Raw genomic sequence first — 21,226 nt, forward strand, 5'->3', positions numbered from 1 at the left:
ACTTTAAAGAATTTGCAGTTATTTCTCCAATGGCATTTAATATGATTTGATTTACAAACAATTTTTCAGGATACTTTGTGTTGGGTGTACCAATGAGGTGCTTCAAATTCTAGATTATGGTTAATTGAATTATATAAATGGCATTTCTTTCCCCTCATTTTTACCTTCTTCTTCCACAATACTTACAAATAAGAGTAAGTAAATCTCTTTCACTTTTCACCTCTGTCAAAAGTGGTAAAATGGTTCCAGCCAGGTTGGCGCAGTGGATAGAGTGTTGCCTGAGGACTGAAGGATCATGGCATTCCTTTCCCAGTTGGGGGCATGTACCTGGGTTGCAGGCTCAATCCCTGGCCGGTCAGAGTGCATGAGGGAGGCAACCAATCCATGTGTCTCTCTCACATCAATGCTTCTCTCTCTCTTCCCTCCTCCCTCCCTTCCACTCCCTCTAAAAATCAATGGAAAAATATCCTCGGTGAGGATTAACAACAACAAAAATAGTGGTAATATGTTACCACAAAATAACCAATGTTATTTTTGAAATGAAACATTTTATTTTTAAACTTTAGCAGAATTAAAGATGAGTTTTATTTGTATGAAAGTAGAGTCCCCTCTTTAAGATACACAGAATGCCCCTATATTCGTTTATGCAGCAATTTAGTCATTAATGCTCCAAGTTAGATTGTGATACATCAAAAAATGCCTTAAGTTGTGGACTGTTACTGCAATAACTATTAACATCATGATAGATTTGTTCAGTCTCATTTAAAAAAACTTCCAAACTCTTAAGTTTAAAATAGAAATCTTAATTTTAACTGTATATTGTCAAAACATTTACATATCCCCTAAAATATCACTGCATGCCATTGCAAATAGCATCAAAACTACCTAGAGCCCTTTCCGGCGTCCAAGATGTCGAAGAGAGGACGTGGTGGGTCCTCCGGGGCGAAATTCCGGATTTCCCTGGGTCTTCCGGTAGGAGCCGTGATCAACTGTGCTGACAACACAGGAGCCAAAAACCTGTACATTATTTCCGTGAAGGGGATCAAGGGACGACTGAACAGGCTTCCTGCCGCCGGTGTGGGTGACATGGTGATGGCCACAGTAAAAAAAGGCAAACCGGAGCTCAGAAAGAAGGTACATCCAGCGGTGGTAATTAGACAACGGAAGTCATACCGGAGAAAAGATGGCGTGTTTATTTTGAGGATAATGCGGGGGTCATAGTAAATAATAAAGGGGAAATGAAAGGTTCTGCCATCACAGGACCCGTTGCAAAGGAGTGTGCAGATTTGTGGCCCAGGATTGCATCAAATGCTGGCAGCATTGCATGATTCTCTGGTGTATTTGTAAAGGAAAAACCCATTAAAAATTGGTAACATAAAAAAAAAAAAAAGAAAAAACTACCTAGAATTAGAGACATTAAATTTCAGTAAAAGCTAATTATAATTCTTTGCAATTTGTGCAGAGCTTTAACTTATAGTGTGCTTTCACATATCTCATTTGATTTTCAGAGCTCTGGGTGACAAATGTTATTCCTCCGACTTTGCAGATGAGGAGCCTGAGGCTCAAAGGATTAACTTCCTTCCCTTCTGAAGTAAGATATATGAGAGGGAGTGATTTGGTGAAATTCACAGAATGGAAAACTCTAGAACAGGTCTTATGCCTAGATTTTCTGATTGCTGGCCAAAGATTTCATGTCTATCTTTAAAATCATCATCTATAAAAGCCTAAACACACAGATACAAAACTCAAAAGAGAAAATCATGAGGAATATGTTCTCAGCAGACAAGGGCATGCATTCTCCTATGTAATCCTATATAATAAAAGGATAATATGCAAATCAATTGAATGGTGGAACGACCGGTTGCTATAATGCGCACTGACCACCAGGGGGAAGATTCTCAATGCAGGAGTTGCCCCCTGGTGGTCAGTGCGCTCCCACAGGGGGAGCACCGCTCTGACAGTTGGTGAGCGCAGTGGCAGTGGCGGGAGCCTCTCCTGCCTCTATGGCAGCGCTAAGGATGTCCAACTGCAACTTAGGCCCACTCCCCACAGGCCTAAGCTGTCAGTCAGACATCCCCCGAGGGATCCTGGACTGCTAAAGGGTGCAGCCCGGGCTGAAGGTCTCCCCCCCCCACCCTCTGCCCCCTTGAGTGCATAAATGTCATACACAGGGCCTCTAGTCACAATATAACCATCAAAATCAGGAAAATAACTTTTTGATGCATTACTGCCATCTAATCTCAGATCCCATTCCACAATGTCCTTTTAGCAAAAGGATCCACTCCAGAATCGTACTTGTCATGTAGTTTGTCTCTTTTGTTTCTTTTAGTCTGGAAGTTTCCTAGTCTTTCCTTGACTTTCACGAAGTTGACACTTCAGAAAACTACAGGCCAGTTATTTTGTTGAATGGCCCTCAATTTGATTTGAAAATTGATAACTCATGATTAGGGATACCTGCGGGATCAGGCCCAAACCAGCAGTCGGACATCCCTCTTGTAATCTGAGACTGCTGGCTCCTAACCATTCACCTGCCTGCCTGATTTCCCCTAACCCCTCTGCCTGCCTGCCTGATCACCACTAACCACTCACCTGCCTGCCTGATCACCCCTAACCACCTCTGCCTGCCTGCCTGATCACCCCTAACCGCCTCTGTCTTGGCCCCCACCACTGTGGTTTCGTCCGGAAGGACGTTTGGAATGACGTCCAGAAGGTCATTCAGCTGTCCAGTCTAATTAGCATATTACACTTTTATTATTATAGAAGATATGTATTTTGAAGGGATTGCTCTGAGACTGTGCAAATATCCTGTTTCTCATCTAACTTTCAAAACATTTATTTTTTTACAGGTTCTTATTCAGTGGATTATAATCCACTATTATTATAATTTATTTCAATGCTCAAATTGTCCCATATTTAGCCAGTGAGAGTCCTTTCAAGCTGGCTTGTGTCCTTTTGACATGTCACCCTAATTCTTGGAAAACTTTCTTCCCTTCTGGAGTAAGATATTTCAGTATCATCTTATACTTTCTCTGCCACAGTCACTTCTCCAAGAGGCTCTGATTCCTTTTCATGAAGAATGTATTTAGAAACCAAGATCTAGATGCTAGGTTATGCTCATTGCTATTGGGGTGTCTGATCCCAAGTCCCTTCACTGGACAGAACTCAAGTGTTTGTGTATATATACACACGTTTGCATCTATAATTATTTCTCTATCATGAAAACAATGAATTCACACCATTATCTCCAATTCTAACACAAAACTATAAAGCTCATTCTAGTTTGTTCTCTCTGGAATCCATGAAAAACATATCCTTGGGTGAGGATTAAAAACAAGAAAAAACCCTAGCATCCCACCACCCATCAGAGGGCTAAAATTAAAGGACAAGATGACAAAAGATTAATAATTAACAGGTATAAGCAAAAATGTGGAGCAACTGCAACTCTCACACATTTTGAGTATATTTTGGTACTATTTCTCACAGTATCCATTAAAGCTGATATATATCCTATGGATCAGCAATTCCATTCCTAGGTATTACCCAATCAAAACATACATATGTACATACTAAAAGACAAGTACAAGAATGTTCCTAAAAGTATTATTCATAATAACCCCAAACAGAAAATAAACTCCATGTCCATCAACAATAGATGGATAAATACTATACTATCTAGAAAACAAAATCTATGGTGTTAAAAGTCAAGGGCAGAGGCATAGGCTGGGAATGGGTTTGAGGTTTCTTCTGTGTAAATCAATTAAACTACGTACTCATGATACATACACTTTCGTTATGCATGCTATACTACATTTTTTTTTTTTTAATCCTCACCCAAGGATATTTTCCCCATTGCTTTCAAGAGAGTAGAAGGGAGGAAGGGGTGTGGCGGGGGGAGAGAGAAACATGGATGTGAGAAAGAGCCATCCATCATTGCCTCCTGCACAAGCCCCAACTGAGGCCAGGAACCTAGGTGCACCGGCCGATGCTCTAACTGCTGAACCACACCTACTAGGGCTATACTACAATTTTTAAAAGATTAAGAATTTCTGTAACTTGGCATAGACTTATCATATGTGGAATCTTAGTCTGAGATAGAGCTTTTGGCTATAGTAGCAGGAATCCCATTCAAACTGGCCCAAGGAAAAGTATTGGTTTAAATATCTAAAAAATATATATGCCCCACTAGAACCAGAGATTCAAAAGCAACCAGTAGGTCTTTATCTTGCTCTTATTTCTGCTTTCTTTGGTTGGCTCTATTCTGTCAGGCAGTCAGACTCTCATTCTTTGCAACTCTGGACTTACCTCATCTTCACTATCGGCAGTGCTAGTGGAAAACATCTTTTTAAGTTCTGACAAATCTCAGAATTGGCCTAGCTTGAGTCACATACTTGGAGCCTATTCAGCCCCATGTGATCACTAGACTAAGGGTACTTTCCCAAGGGAAAATCAAGGCACTGTTCCCAGAAAAGGTGTGAATGAATGTGAAAGGCAAAAACATCTATGTATCTGGGGAAGGAGATAGAAGAAACCCTTAATTTGTTGCTTCTCCCTGAATTATGTCAAACTTAGTTAATAATACTGTTGGCCCGGCCAGCATGGTTGCACATCAACCTCTGGACCAGGAAGTCATGGTTTGACCCCCAGTCAGGGCATGTACCTGGGTTGTGGATTCAATCCCGTGTGGGGCATGCAGGAGGCGGCTGATCAATGGTTATTTCTTATTGACGTTTCTATTTCTCTCTTCTTCTCCCTCTCTGAAATCAGTAACAATGTTAAAAAAAAAAAAAAAGGTAAAACAGTTGGCCCTCGAACACAGCAGTGAGGGGGGTTAAGGGCACCAATCTCTTGTAGTCGAAATCTGTTTTGACTCCCGCAAAATTTAACTACTGGTAACCTACTGTTGACCAACCAGAAGCCTTACCAATAACATAAATGGACAATTCACATATTTTGTATGTTATGTGCATTATATACTGTACTAGCGGCCCGGTGCATGAAATTCGTGCACATTAAAAGGGGATTAATTAGAGGGAATATTTTAATATTGCTATTTGCCCTTTCTCTATAATAGAAATGTCAGAGATGAAAGAAAATTAGTAAAATGTATATGAAAATCTTCCTCCTATCAGAGTCTGGGGTGTGCCACAGGATCCAGTCAACTCCCCACCCACCCACAGCACCTCAAAATCATGCAAGACCCAGATCCAGCCGGCCCCACCCCCATTGGGTGAGACCCAGACCCAGCCAGCCCCACCCTTGTCAAGCCCCGCTGGGTGGGGGGCGCAGCCTGAGGTCCCTTGGCCCAGCTGCAGGGCAGGCGGCATGGCTTGAGGTCCCCTAGAAAGGCCCACTGGGCGGGGGGTGTGGACTAGGGTCCCCTGTCAAGCCCTGCTGGGCAGGGGTCGCAGCCTGAGGTTCCCCATCAAGCCCCACCAGGTGGGGGGCGCACCTTGAGGTCCCGTCAAACCCTGCCGGGTGGGGGGCACAGCCTCAGGTCCTGTACCCTGGCCCAGCGCCATGCAGCCTTAGGTCCTTGCTGATTGCTCGTTACAGGAACTCAGCCTCCGCTGTGGGTGCAACCATCTTGTGTTACGGAAACCCTGCCTCCGCTGGAGCGCCGCCATTTTTGTGATGGCATGACAGTCAATTTGCATATTCCCTCTGTATTAGATAGAATTCTTACAATAAAGCTAGGGAAAGAAAATCATAAAGAGGAGAAAATACATTTACAGCATTTATTGAAAAAAAAATCTGTATATAATCAGACTCACACAATTCAAACCTGTATTGTCCAAGGGTCAACTCTAATATAGCTTTTGCCAGCTACTTTGTGAATCTTGGAACTACTTACTGTGAAAGGGAAATCGACAGCTTCTTACCAGATCCCTGACTACAGTCTCTCCCTCCTAGACTTACCTTGTATACTATGCTTAAATTAATCTTTCCAACATATGACTCTAGTTTTAACAACCCTAACAAAGGAACCAAATTCTCTTTCAAAGTTGAAGATTTTTAGCCTATTACTCATGGTCTTCAATGATCTCACCCAAACTTTTTAATAGTTATATTATACTATAACCCTCTGTGCATGCTGAGTTAATCCTCATCCAAGGATATTTTTCCATTGATTTTTAGAGATTGGAAGGCAGAGGAAGAGAAGGAGAGAGGGAGAGAGAAAAACATCTCTGTGGGAAACATTGATCAGTTGCCTCCCTTAGTCCCCTGACTGGGGATTGAACCCACAACCCTTTGGTGTATGGGAGGATGTTCCAACCAAGGGAGCCACCCAGCCATGGCAAATAGCACTTTCTTAATGGGAAGAACTGTTAGAAAACTATTTTCTCCATACCATTCATCCTTTTCCCATGAATAAATTATTTATAATATTTTAATTTTAAATGGTAAATTTCAAAGATAGCATAGAGATTTCAGTTTTATTTTGATACATAAATGGAAGTTGTAATAAGCTGTATTATATACTTTAGAGCATATAAAACAACACATTCATAAATAGACCACCTGGATTTTTAGCTAATATCATTTGGACTAAATGTCTCCATCTTCTCACACTTAGCTAAAACTGATTTATATACACAACCAATTTACTAACTTGTGAGGTCACAGTATTCAATTAAAGTAATTTTTAACGATGGGGGGGAGCAATTGTGTACAAATGAGATTTCTTTTAAAATTAGAGCATGAATTGAAAGTACAAACATATCACCATTTTTATTTTCATTTAAGCCAAATATGCTTGAGCTAACAAGATATATAACTCCATATTTTATACTTTAATACAAATTTCAAAACATAAAGTATAACAATATTCTCTATGTTCAAATCCACTTAATTTAATAGGAAACACAGTATTTATAAAATAAACAGCTCCTGCAACAAAACCAACATTAGGAGAGTTGTTTAAATTATCTTTTAATGGTTATAGTGGAGCCAATTTTCTTCATAAAGTATCTACCAGGACGGGACTTAGCACACTCTTTAGGCTGCTTGAATACAACCAAGAATGTGGTATTGATATGTAAATATTATATATTGATTCAGTCAAGCATTTAGGATAAAAAAGACTGACTTTTGACTAAACCCTAAACAAATAATGAATTTTGAAAATATTTTACCATTATTAACACTCTTTTATGTGTTCACACAGCATGTTCCACAAAGTCAATCATCTTCTTTCTCAATATATGTCTTTGCATTAACCCGTGCCATATGCCTGGCTAAGTACCTGTCTCTAGCTGACATTACAGTTTCTTCATTGTTCCGTTTTGCAAACTTGTTCCCAGTCTCGTGTGGTCTCTCTTGTTCTTTGCCCATCTCTTGGCATTCCTCTGTGGTTCTGTGTTTTGTTCCCAGTGATGTTTCAGAACTAGAGAGTTTCTCTGGGTTACTTTCTTTATCCTTTTCCACATTTCTCATTTTATTGGATCTCTCCTGGTCAAGAAACATATCCTTTGACCTAGAATTCGGGCTGTTTTCCTTTCTGTCTCGCTTTCTTTCTGAAGATTGAACAGTCATTTCTCGTTTTTCTCTATCTCTGTTTTCATATTTTTCTTTCCTTGCTTTCGTATGTTCTTCCTTCTCTTTGCTTTTCTCTTCCTTTTCTACTCCTTTCTCACTGTGTCGGTCATGATCATTTCGTTGTCTATCTCTTTCTTGTTCTCTTGTGGGATATTTCTGTCTGTCTTTCTCCCTTTTCCATTCTCTGTCATTTCTTTCTCTTTGGTCTCTTCCCCTCAGTTTATCTTCTTGTTCATGCCTCTTCCAATGGGAATCTCTATGCCTATGGGAATCTTTCTTTTCTTTTTGGTAATCACGGTTAGTATAATAGTTCTCCTGGTTCCTGAATTGTCTCTCTTGGTGCTGATCTTCCCGTTTCTCATGTCCTCTTGACTTGGAACTTTTTGTGTGGCTTTTGGTACCATGTTCTCTTTCTTCACTAGATGACCGTGAGTGGGTTTGACTCCTGTGATGCCTGGAGTCATTCTTAGAGGTCTCTATGCTCTTTTCCCTTCTGCAGTTCACTTTATTATTTTCTTCTAGTTCATCATCTTCGCTGTTGTTAGCATCAAAGTCACTGTCTGCATCTGGGTTTTCCTCTACTTTCACAATAGTTTGGAGAATGCATTTCTCAGGTGGTATTCTGTTCTCTGAAGTTACTTCATCAGAATAACCCCTTGGTTTCTCTTGCTTTATCCCAGACCTATAAAAAAAGTAATATAACACTAAATGCCACATTATCATTTATAGTAAGCAAATGAAGTGTTCATAATTTTTCTCAATATTTAAATCAATAAAACTATAATTATATATGCATATTGATTATCCAAATGTAAAAAGGTGCTGATGTCTATTTACCTTGTAAATACCTGCAAATTAGCATTTTTTAACCATTAAAATATTTTCAATATAGGTAGAAGTGAAAAAGAAATAAGCCCTTTTGTACTGGACCACTAGAGCCTTTAGGCAGGGATCTGTACAAGGTCTTCATTTATGCTAAGCATAGACAAAGAATAATTGGGAAAAGAAAGATATATTCTGGATCTTAGTATTTTTATAATATGAAGTTTAAGTTGTGGCTCTTTGTTGGATTTTTATTTTTATTTCTATTAAAATTAAGAAGAGCCCTGGAAGCAGGAGTCTATGGTTTGATTCCTGGTTGGGGCACATGCCCAGGCTTTAGACTTGATGCCCAGTAGGGGATGTACAGGAGGCAGCCAATCAATGATTCTCTCTCATCACTGATGTTTCTATCTCTCTCTCCCTCTCTGAATCAATAAAAATATATTAAAAAAAAGAACAACAAAACAATATGCAATGCTGCAATTCTTATCTTTCAGAGGGTTAAAATGACCCACAACCATAGATCATGAACAGTATCTTTCTTTTAAATATTCTGTATGCCATGTCTCACCTAGCTTCACGAAAGCTGCATGTAGGGACTTCTTCTTCACCAACTGCTTGATTTAATAGATGCCTATAAAATCCACTGAGATCTTTCTGCTTGGTTACATCCAAACGTGCTAAGAGAGGGAAAGCAAAAGTGAGAATATAGGCAACAAGGCAAAAATGCAACTCAGTTTTATAGACATACAGTACATAACATACACTGTGTGTAAACTATTCTCTAGATCAAGAGTTGGGAAATTAGCCCAGCCAGTGTGGGTCCATGGCTGAGCATTAACCTATAATCAGGGGGTGATGGTTCAATTCCTGGTCAGGGCACATGCCCAGGTTTCAGGATTGATATCCAGGAAGGGGTGTGCAGGACGTAGCCGATCAATGATTCTCTTTTATCATCGATGTTTCTCTCTTTCCCTCTCCCTTCCTCTCTGAAACCAATAAAAATATATTAAAAAAAAAAAAAGTTGGGAAACTATAGCCTATAGGCCAAAGCTGTCCATCTTTGTGAATACATTTTTACTGAAATGTAGCCCTGCTCATTTGTTTATATATTGTCTAGGGCTGCTTTTGTGTTACAAAGGCAGAATTGAGTAGTTGGTACACAAAGCCTAAAATGTTCATAATCCGGTGCTTTACGGAAAGATTGCTAACTGTTGCTCTAGATCTGTGGTCGGCAAACTGCGGCTCGTGAGCCACATGCGGCTCTTTGGCCCCTTGAGTGTGGCTCTTCCACAAAATACCAAGGCCTAGGCGAGTCTATTTTGAAGAAGTGGCGTTAGAAGAAGTTTAAGTTTAAAATTTGGCTCTCAAAAGAAATTTCAATCGTTGTACTGTTGATATTTGCTCTGTTGACTAATGAGTTTGCCGACCACTGTTCTAGATGAACATATAGTATATGCACAGACCAAGTCTTAGAGATTTACTTTTCTTCCACTTAAAGTTGATGAGCACTTGCCAAATAAGCTACTTATAAGTACATATTTCACTCAAATCTTGAGAAATGACCATGAGTAGAAAACACTGAAGTAAAGCACTACGACTTCGTTTGGCCTTTGCACATCTTTGTTTTTTCTTGAATTAATGTTATTCTTTTTCTAAATGCCCAGCTGATGCTCCTTGGGTGATGTTACTCTCGTTTTCTCATCCCAGAAAATATAACTAGGATTTAAAACTCAGTTTACACTGCTTCTGTATGTGTCGTGGTATTATACCTTGTAATCAGTGTTTTTACATTTAGAATCATTTTCCAAAGCAATGACTTGTAATGACCATAGTTTTAAACAAAAAGTCTAGTATAAGTACTAGTTATTAAGAGTGCAAATATTTTTAGTAAAAATCTCGTTTTATGACAATACAACATATCATAACTTGTACCTTCAATTCCTATACATAAATTATGACCACAACGTTATAATCTAAAAGTTCAGTGACAGAACAAATGGCTAACCACAGGGCAGAATTCTGCTGCTTGTTTCCTTCTACCCTCTCCCTCTTCCATTTCACCTTCGAGTGCAGCGGCCCTCTTTTCTCTTTCCTCCTCTTCAGCTCTCTCTTGCAGTTTTTTCTTATAAGCAGATGTCACAAATGCCTCTTTATCATCAAATTCTCCCTTTTCCATTTCTCGTTCTCTCTGTATTTTCTTTTCCATTCTTTTTTCCTGTTCCTTTTTTCTGATCTCAACTGCTTTTAGTAAGTTGTGAATATATTTGGGCTAAGGGGGGAAAAAGATTATTTAGGAAAAAGTCAAAAATAATTGTCAATACTCTATTTTTTATCATGAATTCATTAAAAAAATGAATAGTTCAAATAAACAGGCTTATCACCATTCCAAAAATCAATATAAATTTATTAGCAAGATTGAAACAAAAATTCTTTTCAATAAATGTAAGATAAAAAATATTCACAGTGCTATTTTATCATTTTTTAAAAAAATCTAAAACAAAATAAATAATTTTCCCACCACTGTTTCTGTCACCCTTTTTACTGGTATTGTTTTAATATTTCTTCAACAGATACATGAACCAGAAAGGTTCCTACTAGCTTTTTACATTAGTTGTAATACAATTATTTAAAATAGTAGCTTTCACATAATTTTACACCACCACTTTATTTGTAGATACTGTAAGATGCAAAGATCCTTAAAAATCAGTCTGTGCTTATGAAAGAAAATATGAACTTATTTTAATCCCCACCTTTATTATTTTTTTTTCAAAATAAAAATCTGATCATGATACGTGTAGATGATTCAGTTATGAGGTAGGAAGCAATGAAAAATGAGAGGATGATAAAATACAAGTAAACATGAACAGAGGCAGAACAAAAACTTTCTAAGAAAAATATTTCAAAAAATTATTTGCAAAGGTTTAAAAACAAAAATGAAAATTTATAAAACTGTTAGGTATTTCACTTGTTCCTGTTGGAATAATAAATGTAGGGCTTCTGGGTTCTAAATCAAATCTATAATATCTGAAGTAGGGGCACTTCACACTTCAAATGCCTAAAAGCTTTTTCTCAGATCATCTTCATGCTGAAATAAGATTAAGATATACAATGCAGGTCAAGGTCAAAGAAAGTTTGTATTTTCAGCTACAAACCTTTCGGTCTTTTCCCAAAAGCAATTTAGGATTATTTTCTTCCTTTTTTTTCTGCATTTCATCATAAATACTGTCATATTCATATACAGTGGAATCTTCTGCAAGAGCCTTCTGGATTTCCAGTTTAGTCTTTAAAAGAAAAAATTAAACATGTTTCAAAAATATTAACTAGGTAGCTAATTATATATATAAACTATATATATAAAAGCCTAAGTGACTGAACAACTAACTGGTCAACCGGTGGCTATGATGTGCACTGACCACCAGGGGGCAGATGCTCAATGCAAGATCTGCCCCCTGGTGGTCAGTGTGCTCCCACAGCCAACCAACCCCACGGTCCCCCCACTCCCCTGGGGCAACCTGCCAGGCTGAGGGACACCACCTGTGCATGAATTTGTGCACCAGGCCTCTAGTCCTAACATATTTTCAAAAAACAGCCTGGCTGGTGTAGCTCTGTGGTTGAACGTTTACCCATGAACCAGGAGGTCGCATTTCAATTCTTGGTCAGGGCACATGCCTGGGTTGCGGGCTTGATCCCCAGTCTGGGGCATGCAGGAGGCAGCCAATAGCCAATTGATGATTCTCTCCCATCACTGATGTTTCTATCTCCTTCTCCCTCTCCCTCTCCCTTCCTCTCTGAAATCAATTAAAAAAGTATGAAAAACAAAAACAAAAAAAATGAGGGTCAAGTTAAATTTTTTTATTCATTTCAGAGAGAAGGGAGAGGGAGATAGAAACATCAATGATGGGAGAGAATCATCGATCGACTGCCTCCTGCATGCCTCCACTGGGGATCAAGCCCGCAACCCAGGCATGTGCCCTTGACTGGAAATGAACCTGGAACCCTTCAGTCCGCAGGCCGACATTCTATCCACTGAGCCAAACCAACTAGGGCTAAATTATTTCTTTATACATACGTATTCTGTTTTGTCTCAGCACCTAGATACCAAAAGTGATACTTAAAAATGTGAGCTGAAATACTTCACCAATTACATTATAGTCACCCTTTGACCTTACCTGTTTCATTGCTTGCTTTTTAGCAGCTTCCCTCTGAAGGCTTTCACTCACGGAGGTCTAGAACACAGAAAAATGCTGTCATTGTTTAATACTTCTTTTCCAAAATTCTGGTTGGCAACTGGTTCCTTACTTAACTTTAAAAACACAAAGGTAATATTATGAACTGACATTATCAAGGCCTTTCTCCCACACTTTGGGAAACAAATGAATTTTCATTGTAACTTATCAGATTAGGCTTTATGGGGTACAAAACAGAATAGTACAGGACAAATGAGGTAACAGATTTAGTCCCAACTGCAACTTCACCACTAAGTCAGTCAACTTCTTTGGATTTCAATTTGCTTTGTGTGTTCATATGAATGTGTATGTGTGTGCGTATTAGGTAGGGGTGGATTGGTCCCTTCCAACACTAAAATGGTATCATCCCCAGCAATTAAAAGCACATTATTTTAATATTCACCATTAAATATAGTATATCAAGCTTTTAGTATATATTTAAGGCTTATGGGCAGCCAAAACTATCTGAGATTATAATCATTCAATAAATATGTACTGAAACGCCTACCATATCTGGTATTGTTCTAGCTTCTGAAGATATCAGAAAAACAAGAACAGTCTTTGTCCTGAGAGATAAATGGTCTGAAAGGGAAGACAAATAACTAAAGAGATCATTATAATATAAACCTGATAAGCAATACAATAAAAGGATAAAAAAGGGCTGTGGGAGCAAAGGGAAACAAAATGTATGAGAAATCAAGAAAGTCTTCCCTAAAGAGATATTACATTAGACCTGAGTCAAAAAGAATTTAAGAGAAGGCAAGAGGAATATAATAGGAAATAGTAACCACATGGACAAAAGTAAGGACTTAGAGCTAAGAAAAGTAATTAGCATACGTAAGTAAAAATGTTTCCTTAGAAGTATAAGGCTTTGTAAATATACTAACCAACACTAAAATGTACACTTTAACAGGGTATATGTTGTGGTGTGTAAATTATCTTTAAAAAATAATACTAGTAAATTTATTTTTAATTAAAAATATAAGCCTTAGCCCTAGGACTATAGGACTGTTTTCAACTGTATAATATCAATTGGTGCTTCCTGTTTTCCATAGTAACAAAGAGAACAAAATAAACAAATATAATTCTAGTTCCCTAAAACCATGGAGATGAAGTGTATAAGGAGCCTGGCCGAATGGCTCAGTTGGTTGTGTCATCATGTGCACTGAAAGGTTGCCGGTTCCATTTCTGGTCAGGGCATGTAGGGAAGGCAACTGATCGATGTTTGTTTGTTTGTTTGTTTTTCTCTCTCTACCTTCCTTGGATTTTAAAAAAAGTGTATAAGCAAAGAACTAAAGACATTTAGACAGCAAATTGACTCCAAGAGGAAGAGAGGTTGGTAACAAAAACAACAGTATCCAACATTTACAGAGGCAGGAGCTACGCTAAGTGAATTACTTGTGTATTATTGTATTATTCAATTAACAAAAATTTTAATTATGTGATATAACATATTTTTCACTAGAGTGTTAATTTCAAACATTAAAATATTAAGTATGCTAATAAACATTTCATGAAATTCTTCTCATTTTTATGTCTTTCCAATTCATGTAAACGAAGTGTGTATATATACATATATATATATATTTATATATATTTTTTTTTGATCACTGAGTTAGTAATATCCTCAGGATTGACTAGAAGAATAAGTCTCCAAATGCTGGACTTTTACTTCTTCACTTGTTTTATTATTTGGCCCATCTCTGCTCTTCCGATCTGTCATAGTTCATCTGCTGACACTTTAAAACTGGTTGCTTCAACCTGAACTTGAAAAAATAAAGCACAAGGCTATTACTTTTTAATTTCATATAGTGTAGAATAGGCAGACTGGGAAGGGCCTCTCCAACATAAAGTATACTTTGAGACATCTCAAGAGGCTATGCTTCCGTTTCTATAGCTGTTTGGAATAAGCCTGACCTTTGAAAAAAATCAGATGTTATTTCTTATAGGATAAGTTCATAATGGAGGGGTAGAGTAACTTTACATATCCTATTCAGAGACTGATATCCCTGGAGTTTCAGTAGCATCAGTGGATAAAGAGGTCACTCTGAACCTAAATTGAAAAATTCAGGGAGGATTATCTCCTTTTGAAGCTCATTTAATTCTCAGTTTTCTAACTGAGGGAACTGTGACAATGGCTATTAAAGATGACTAAAGCCCAGCCGATGTGGCTCAGTGGTTGAGCGTCAACCTATGAACCAGGAGGTCACAGGGCACATGCTCAGGTTGAAGGTTCAATACCCAGTAGGGGGCATGCAGGAGACAGCCGATCAATGATTCTCTCCCATCATTGATGTTTCTATCTCTAAAAAAAAAGTATACACACACACACACAACACAAGGGTGAAATTAAAGACATTGATTTTTGTGTGACAGTTTTCTCTGATGAACAAACAAAGCAAAAAGTGGAAGCATAAAAGGAGTATAAAAAGGAGATTAATTTTGGATTACTCATAAAGAAAACAATTCTTTGCCCTGGGGGGTGTCTGTCAAAAACAATTCTTTAACAGTCACATGTAGTGTAAGATATGGAGTAAAGGGAAAAGACTCTGAACATGGTTTTCAATATCCTTCCTATGTTGCATCAGTCAAAAATAGGAGAAAACCATTTTATAAGATTTAGTGAAAACATATTTACTATAATCAATGACACCTCTTACAATACACTTAATTTCACTTAGAAACCAAAACTTTATTTCCAAAAAACATCATTAACCATGTTGGTAATAACTAGTTCACTTATAATCAACAGTCAAAGGTCTTGTAATCCTTCCCCACAGAGGTCAAATTTTAATGAAATACACTTGGTATTTTCTCAAAAGACAAGCAACAGTTTGGCACCTAATATATAATCACAATGACCAAGTCAGGTGTGCAGAGTCCCCAGGACAGACTTTATTAGAGTTCAGTTATAAATATACAATCTCTTGACATTGAAGATGTAGTTCTTGCAGATAAAGCCCAAAGGCAGGAAATGAATCTCCTCCCAAATGCTGCTTCTTATCTTTAAAGTAAACTCAAATTATTACTAAACTAATAAAGTAATTTTGTTTCAGAGTGATCTGATCTATTTTATAAATCCAAGAATGAGATGGAGGATTATTGCTTTTTGTCTCACTACTCACACTAAAACATGAAAATAAAGAAAGAACTTTTTAAAAATGATTTTTTATGGTAAAGTTAAATTAGGCAATATCAAAGCCTGTCAATATATGAGGAAGATGGATCTTGTTTTGGAAAAATAGAAAGCTAATTTTTTAAAAAATGTATTTTTATTGATTCAGAGAGGGAGAGGGAGATAGAAACATCAATGATGAGAGAATCACTGATCAGCTGCCTCCTACACGACACCCACCGGGGATTGAGCCCACAACCCAGGCATGTGCCTTGACTGGGAACCAAACTGCGACCTCCAGGTTCATAGGTTGATGCCCAACCACTGAACCTGGCTGGGCAAAAGCTAATTTTTTAAACAGCAAATTTTAAGGTAAAGCTTTTACTATCTTCTAATCAGAAATAGTCAGTTAAAAATGATGAACAACTGGGTGCATTGAGATTATATACAAATCAAATAAAAAGTATTTCAAAAATATAATTATGGTCACCCTGGCCAGTGTGCCTCAGTGGTTGGAGCATCCTCTCGTACATCAAATGGCGGCAAGTTCGATTCCCAGTCAGGGTACATACCTGGGTTGTGGGTTCAATCCCCCATTGGGGCATGCCAGAGGCAACTGATGGATGTTTGCCCCTAACTGCTTCTGCTTGCCTGCCTGATCACCCCTAACCACTCGCCTGCCTGCCTGACCGTCCCAACCACCTCTGCCTCGGCCCCCATAGCAGCAGATTCGTCCGGAAGGACGTCCAGAAGGTCGTTTGGCTGTCCAGTCTAATTAGCATATTATGCTTTTATTATTATAGTTTCTAAGCAATGCAATAAGACACGTAGTAATGCAAAGATAAAGAAACTAGGTAAAATAACCGAAAAGAAACAAAATTATTCTTATTTGCAGACAATATGATTGCCTACAAAGGAAATCCAAAATAATTACTAGGCAAACTATTAGAACTATATAAGTATTAGAATTAAATTAACAACAAAAAATAGAAGCATTCATACTAGTAATAATTGGAAAAAAATTCCCTCATATACCAGCAACAAGGGCTATAAAGTACCTAAAAATAAATGTAACAAAAGATGTATGTGAATTTTATGGGAGAAACTAGAGGCCTGGTGCACAAATCTGTGCACAGGTGGGGACCGGCTGGCCTGCCCCAATTGGGTTGGGCCAACCAGGGGGAGGGGCTGTGGGCGGTTGGCCGGCCAGCCCCGCCCCCGCCCCCCCTCCCCGGTGGAACTCTCATTGAACTCCAGGTCGAAGGGATAATTTGCATATTAGCCTTTTATTATATAGGATTATAAACTGTATTAAAGGATATATAAAACACCTGAACAAATAAACATGAACCTATATAAATGAGATGACTGAAATATAAATTCTCTCCTAATGTATAAATTCCAATTCCAATAAAAAATCCCCTATTGTTTTCTTATTAAGAATAACAATTAATTCAGTAAGAATTTTGTGGTTTTAACTTGCCCTATTTCCACCATCCCCTCCTGAGAGTCATGGTACCTAAAAACAACAGCCCACAAACATGGTAGAAATCAGCAGTCTGGCAGCCACTGGAGAGGGTTAAGAGTTCCTTCAAAACAGCTATCCTGGAGAATTATTATTGGACCTCCATGGTGGTTCCCTGGAAGACACCACTCACAAGGCTATCTTTATTTGACAGAGCTGCCAAGTAAAACAGTCTTTGCCCTGGGGGGTGTCTGTCAAAAACAATCAAAGACAATTGTTGAACATCAGGGCTGCATGAGGCAGCAGATAACAGTTGTAACCGCTGAGGCAAAAAATAGGCTAACCAAAAAGCTTTAAAAGTAAAGCTGAAGAAGAAGCCTCTATGCAGTGGTTGCCAACTGGTGGTCTGCAAGGTCTGAAAGGTTGGCAACTACTGGTTTAAGGAAACCGAGGGCTTTGAAAGCTCTGGGGCTCATGAATGCAACAGACTTACAAAGACCTTTATGCACAATCAGGAAAGACCTGAGATGGTCCTAAACTCTCCTTTGAACTTGAGACTGCGCAAGCAAGAAGTGAAGGCTAAGGTAAAGTTATAAAATACCTGGCTGTATATTGAAGGCATGAGCAGAGCCCCTTGGCAGACTGGAGATTTATTAGTTGCAAATATTTAAGGAAATTTCTGTCAAATTCTTAACTGACCACTAATCTAACCAACAATAAATACAAACTAAGATTTAGTACAAAAAAGTCACTAACAAAAATTAAAAACTACAGCTCTTGCTGGTTTGGCTCAGTGGATATAGCGTTGGCCCAAGGACCGAAGCGTCTCAGGTTCCATTCAGATCAAGGGCATGTACTTTGATTGTAGGCTTGATCCCTGGAAGGCTGCGAGGCAACCAGTTGATATGTCTCTCTCACATTGATGTATGTTTCTCTCTCTCTCTCTCCCTCCTCCTCCCCTCCTCCCCACTTCTACACTCTCTAAAAATCAATGGAAAAATATCCTCAGGTGACGATTAACCACAAATAAATAAATAAATAAATAAAAAAATAAAAAACCACAATGAAATAGTTGTCCAGGGCAGAATGTGGGGAAGTAGACTGACAGCAAAGGGGCATGAAAGAACTTTTAGCGGGGAGGAGAATGCTCTACATCCTCAGTGGGGTATATACATTTGTTAAAAGCCATCAACCTATACAATTAACCCTTTGCACTCGCTTTTTTCTCGATTCCTTTATTCTAATGCTAACCGTGTTGAGTCACACTCGACATCTGAGTGCAAATTAAAATCCACTGATTTTATTACATGTAAATTATATCTCAATTTTTTAAAAGGTGAACCATCTAGAATAAATTTTTTTAATAGAAAACAAGAAAAAAATATATTAAATTACCTACCTATGCTTTTACACAATCAGTAAAAACTGAAAGAGAAGCAATTTTCCTGCCAGAACAAAGCCAGTACCAGTAGAGCTGATGTAAAGGTCTTTTAGAAATATAGAAAATGACTTAAGTATTACATAAGCACACATTTGGGGTTGCATCTACTATAAATGTGGATTTCACAAGAAAATACTATTTTGGCTGCTAAAATATAAAATGTTCATATTATATATACTAGAGGCCGGGTGCACAAAATTTGTGCATGGGTAGGGTCCCTAACCCTGGCCAGCTATCAGGGCCAATTGGAGCCTTCCTTCATTCCATGCCGCCCCCTGGTGGTCAGCGCATGTCATAGAGAGCGATTGAGCTTCCCGGTCCAACTCTAACTCTCGAGGGGACAATCTGCATATTAGCCTTTTATATATATACACACACACACACACACACACACATATATATATATATGTATATATATATATATATATATATTTATTTATTTACTGTAGTACTATCTATGGTAACATTACACACTACCATAATTGTAACTGAGCAATTACATTTAGCAGAGACTGAATAACCACAAATGTAGTCTCCTAAGAAACTACTTTACTAATAAAACTTTCTAGGAAATTGGTGATTTCTCAACAGTTTATTTTCAGGGTGGTTTACAGAAACAATTTTGTTACATCAATAAATGACTGTGTAACTGCTTAAAAATAAGTGAAGTTCATAGCTTTTGGGGGGGTAGAATCAGATTATTCATGTATCACTTATAAATAACATCAGTGGAGCTTCTTTCTTTATTCCTTTTGATAATTCTGTAAATTACAATATACTCCAGATACACTGTATTGACAAATAACTAAGACAAGCAAAGACATCAAATTCACACTTCAATTTAAAAATATATATATTTTCAACAATTTGGTAGAAAAACATAGGCTCCCTTACCTCATCATCATCAGAATCATTCCCAAACACTGATGGTTTTTGCAAAACAGGGTGCAACTTCTGTGCTTTCTTTGGCAAAATAAGCCCATACCTGCATTTTTTTTTGAAATAGAAATTACACCATTATATTTAAATGTTAAAACATAATACATTCACTACCTCTTCCAGATGAAGCTACCAAGTCAAAACATGTCTATGAACACATACGTTTCCGATCTTCAGACATCTCCAAGTTCTAATGTGCTAAGATTTTATAATTACTACTCTAAGTGATTATTTGTAGGCACAAGCCAAACTCAAATACCATTTTAACCAAAGAAGAGAAGTAACTGAAGAGTACAGAAATGATTTTGATGGTACAATGATACTAAGGTTTTTAAAAGAACATGTTAGTGGAAAGCTCAGTTCATGTCCATTAAAAATAAAAACGCTCTAAATTATCTTTTAGTCTTAACAAGAGTCAAGAAAATAAATCCCCCTGCCGCCCTACTGTGCAGTTACACCGTTTTAAATAAGTTATGGATTGGATAATATCACCCACACTTTCCAAGAAGTCATAGGATAAATTCTCATTACACCTTATTAAGCTCGCTTGCTTTGTACTGGAGCATCTGAGAGGACCATCCCATCAGAGCCAACTCACTTCGTTTCTCTCATTTTGGCCTTTGAGATGCAGCGATCGCAGAAAGCCACACCAAAAGCACGGATTATACATCACACGTAAAAGTTGTAAAGAACACACAATATTTGTCTCCTACGGCACCGCAAACCCCAATTCCCTATATGCCTACCCTTTTCTGTGGCTTCTCAGCACATTCCTAAAACCAGAAGGGACGGCGGGAATCAGGACTTGAGCTGCAAGAACAAGGCCCTCTAAGGAAGCCAGGGATGGTCTCTTCTCATTGCCCCTGAAGGCATCCAAACCGGGAGAAACTCAAGCGCGGGGTAGGAAGCAAGACTGAGGGGCCTCAGACCGAGCTTTTGGAAAATAGAAAAGTCTCGCTCTCTGCCCCTCAGCCTAACTTCCTTTATTTCCTCACAAGTTTCTCCCTCAAACTTCGGGCTTCCATCCTGGAAAATATAGGGGGGGAGGGGGGATATGTTCCTCAGGATTCCTCGCTTTTCCCCGTCTCTACCCCTGACGAGACAGCCCCTGCACTTCCAGCGCGCTTTCACTCCTCGGCCAAAGACACAGCCGCCGTGGTTTCTCACTCCCCAGCCTAACCCTAACTCCCGTATCACTCACTGCCTGCCCGGGATCGCCATCTTGCTCCGGCCTCCGCTGAACGTGGCTGACGCCGACGCGACGCTGACGCAGACGCTGACGTAGCACGTAAACTCTCGCGCGACTTTGGGCGGCCAGGAGTCCGCTTAGCCGCTGAAAGGCTTTAAGTCGGTTCCAAACGCTGTTTTGGAACCTAGTTCTTGATTTGGGAACCGACTGACTGCTTCGAAATCAGTGGGAAGAAAAGAATGACAGAATTCTAGGCCAGTGGTTCCCAAGGTGTGGTCCCGGGACCTGCAGGTTAGCATTATCCGGGAATTTGTTAAAAAGACAAATGAACGGGGCCTCTCCCAGAGCTACTGTATCAGGAACTCTGGTATGGGGCCCAGAAATGAGTTGTTCAGTATGAGTATATGGGGCTCAGGGTACTTTGGCAGAAGGTGAAAATCTATGTCCTCATAGTGTCTTATAGAACCAAATTGCTTAATACTGAAGTACC

The 21,226-nt window shown here is 38.7% G+C and overlaps 1 protein-coding gene, 1 non-coding gene and 1 pseudogene across 2 annotated transcripts; 1 reads left to right on the forward strand and 2 right to left on the reverse strand.

Moving 5' to 3' along the window:
- The first annotated feature begins 873 nt into the window (after window positions 1-873).
- LOC129147461 (60S ribosomal protein L23-like) lies at window positions 874-1,377 on the forward strand (annotated as a pseudogene).
- A 5,326-nt stretch (window positions 1,378-6,703) lies between these two features.
- NSRP1 (nuclear speckle splicing regulatory protein 1) lies at window positions 6,704-20,795 on the reverse strand. The gene is made up of 7 exons (XM_008147851.3): window positions 20,749-20,795; window positions 19,503-19,593; window positions 12,531-12,587; window positions 11,514-11,642; window positions 10,423-10,630; window positions 8,930-9,038; window positions 6,704-8,218 (listed from the first exon to the last, which is right to left on the reverse strand). Exons 1-7 carry the CDS (start codon window positions 20,766-20,768, stop codon window positions 7,180-7,182), a joined length of 1,653 nt encoding a protein of 550 aa, XP_008146073.2. The 5' UTR covers window positions 20,769-20,795; the 3' UTR covers window positions 6,704-7,179.
- Window positions 20,450-20,528, reverse strand: MIR423 (microRNA mir-423). Its single transcript, NR_129093.2, has one exon. It is a non-coding gene; the product is annotated as a microRNA mir-423 (primary transcript).
- Window positions 20,796-21,226: the final 431 nt, after the last annotated feature.

The sequence above is a fragment of the Eptesicus fuscus genome, chromosome 20, assembly GCF_027574615.1.
Source record: "Eptesicus fuscus isolate TK198812 chromosome 20, DD_ASM_mEF_20220401, whole genome shotgun sequence".
NCBI classification, from domain to species: Eukaryota; Metazoa; Chordata; class Mammalia; order Chiroptera; family Vespertilionidae; genus Eptesicus; species Eptesicus fuscus.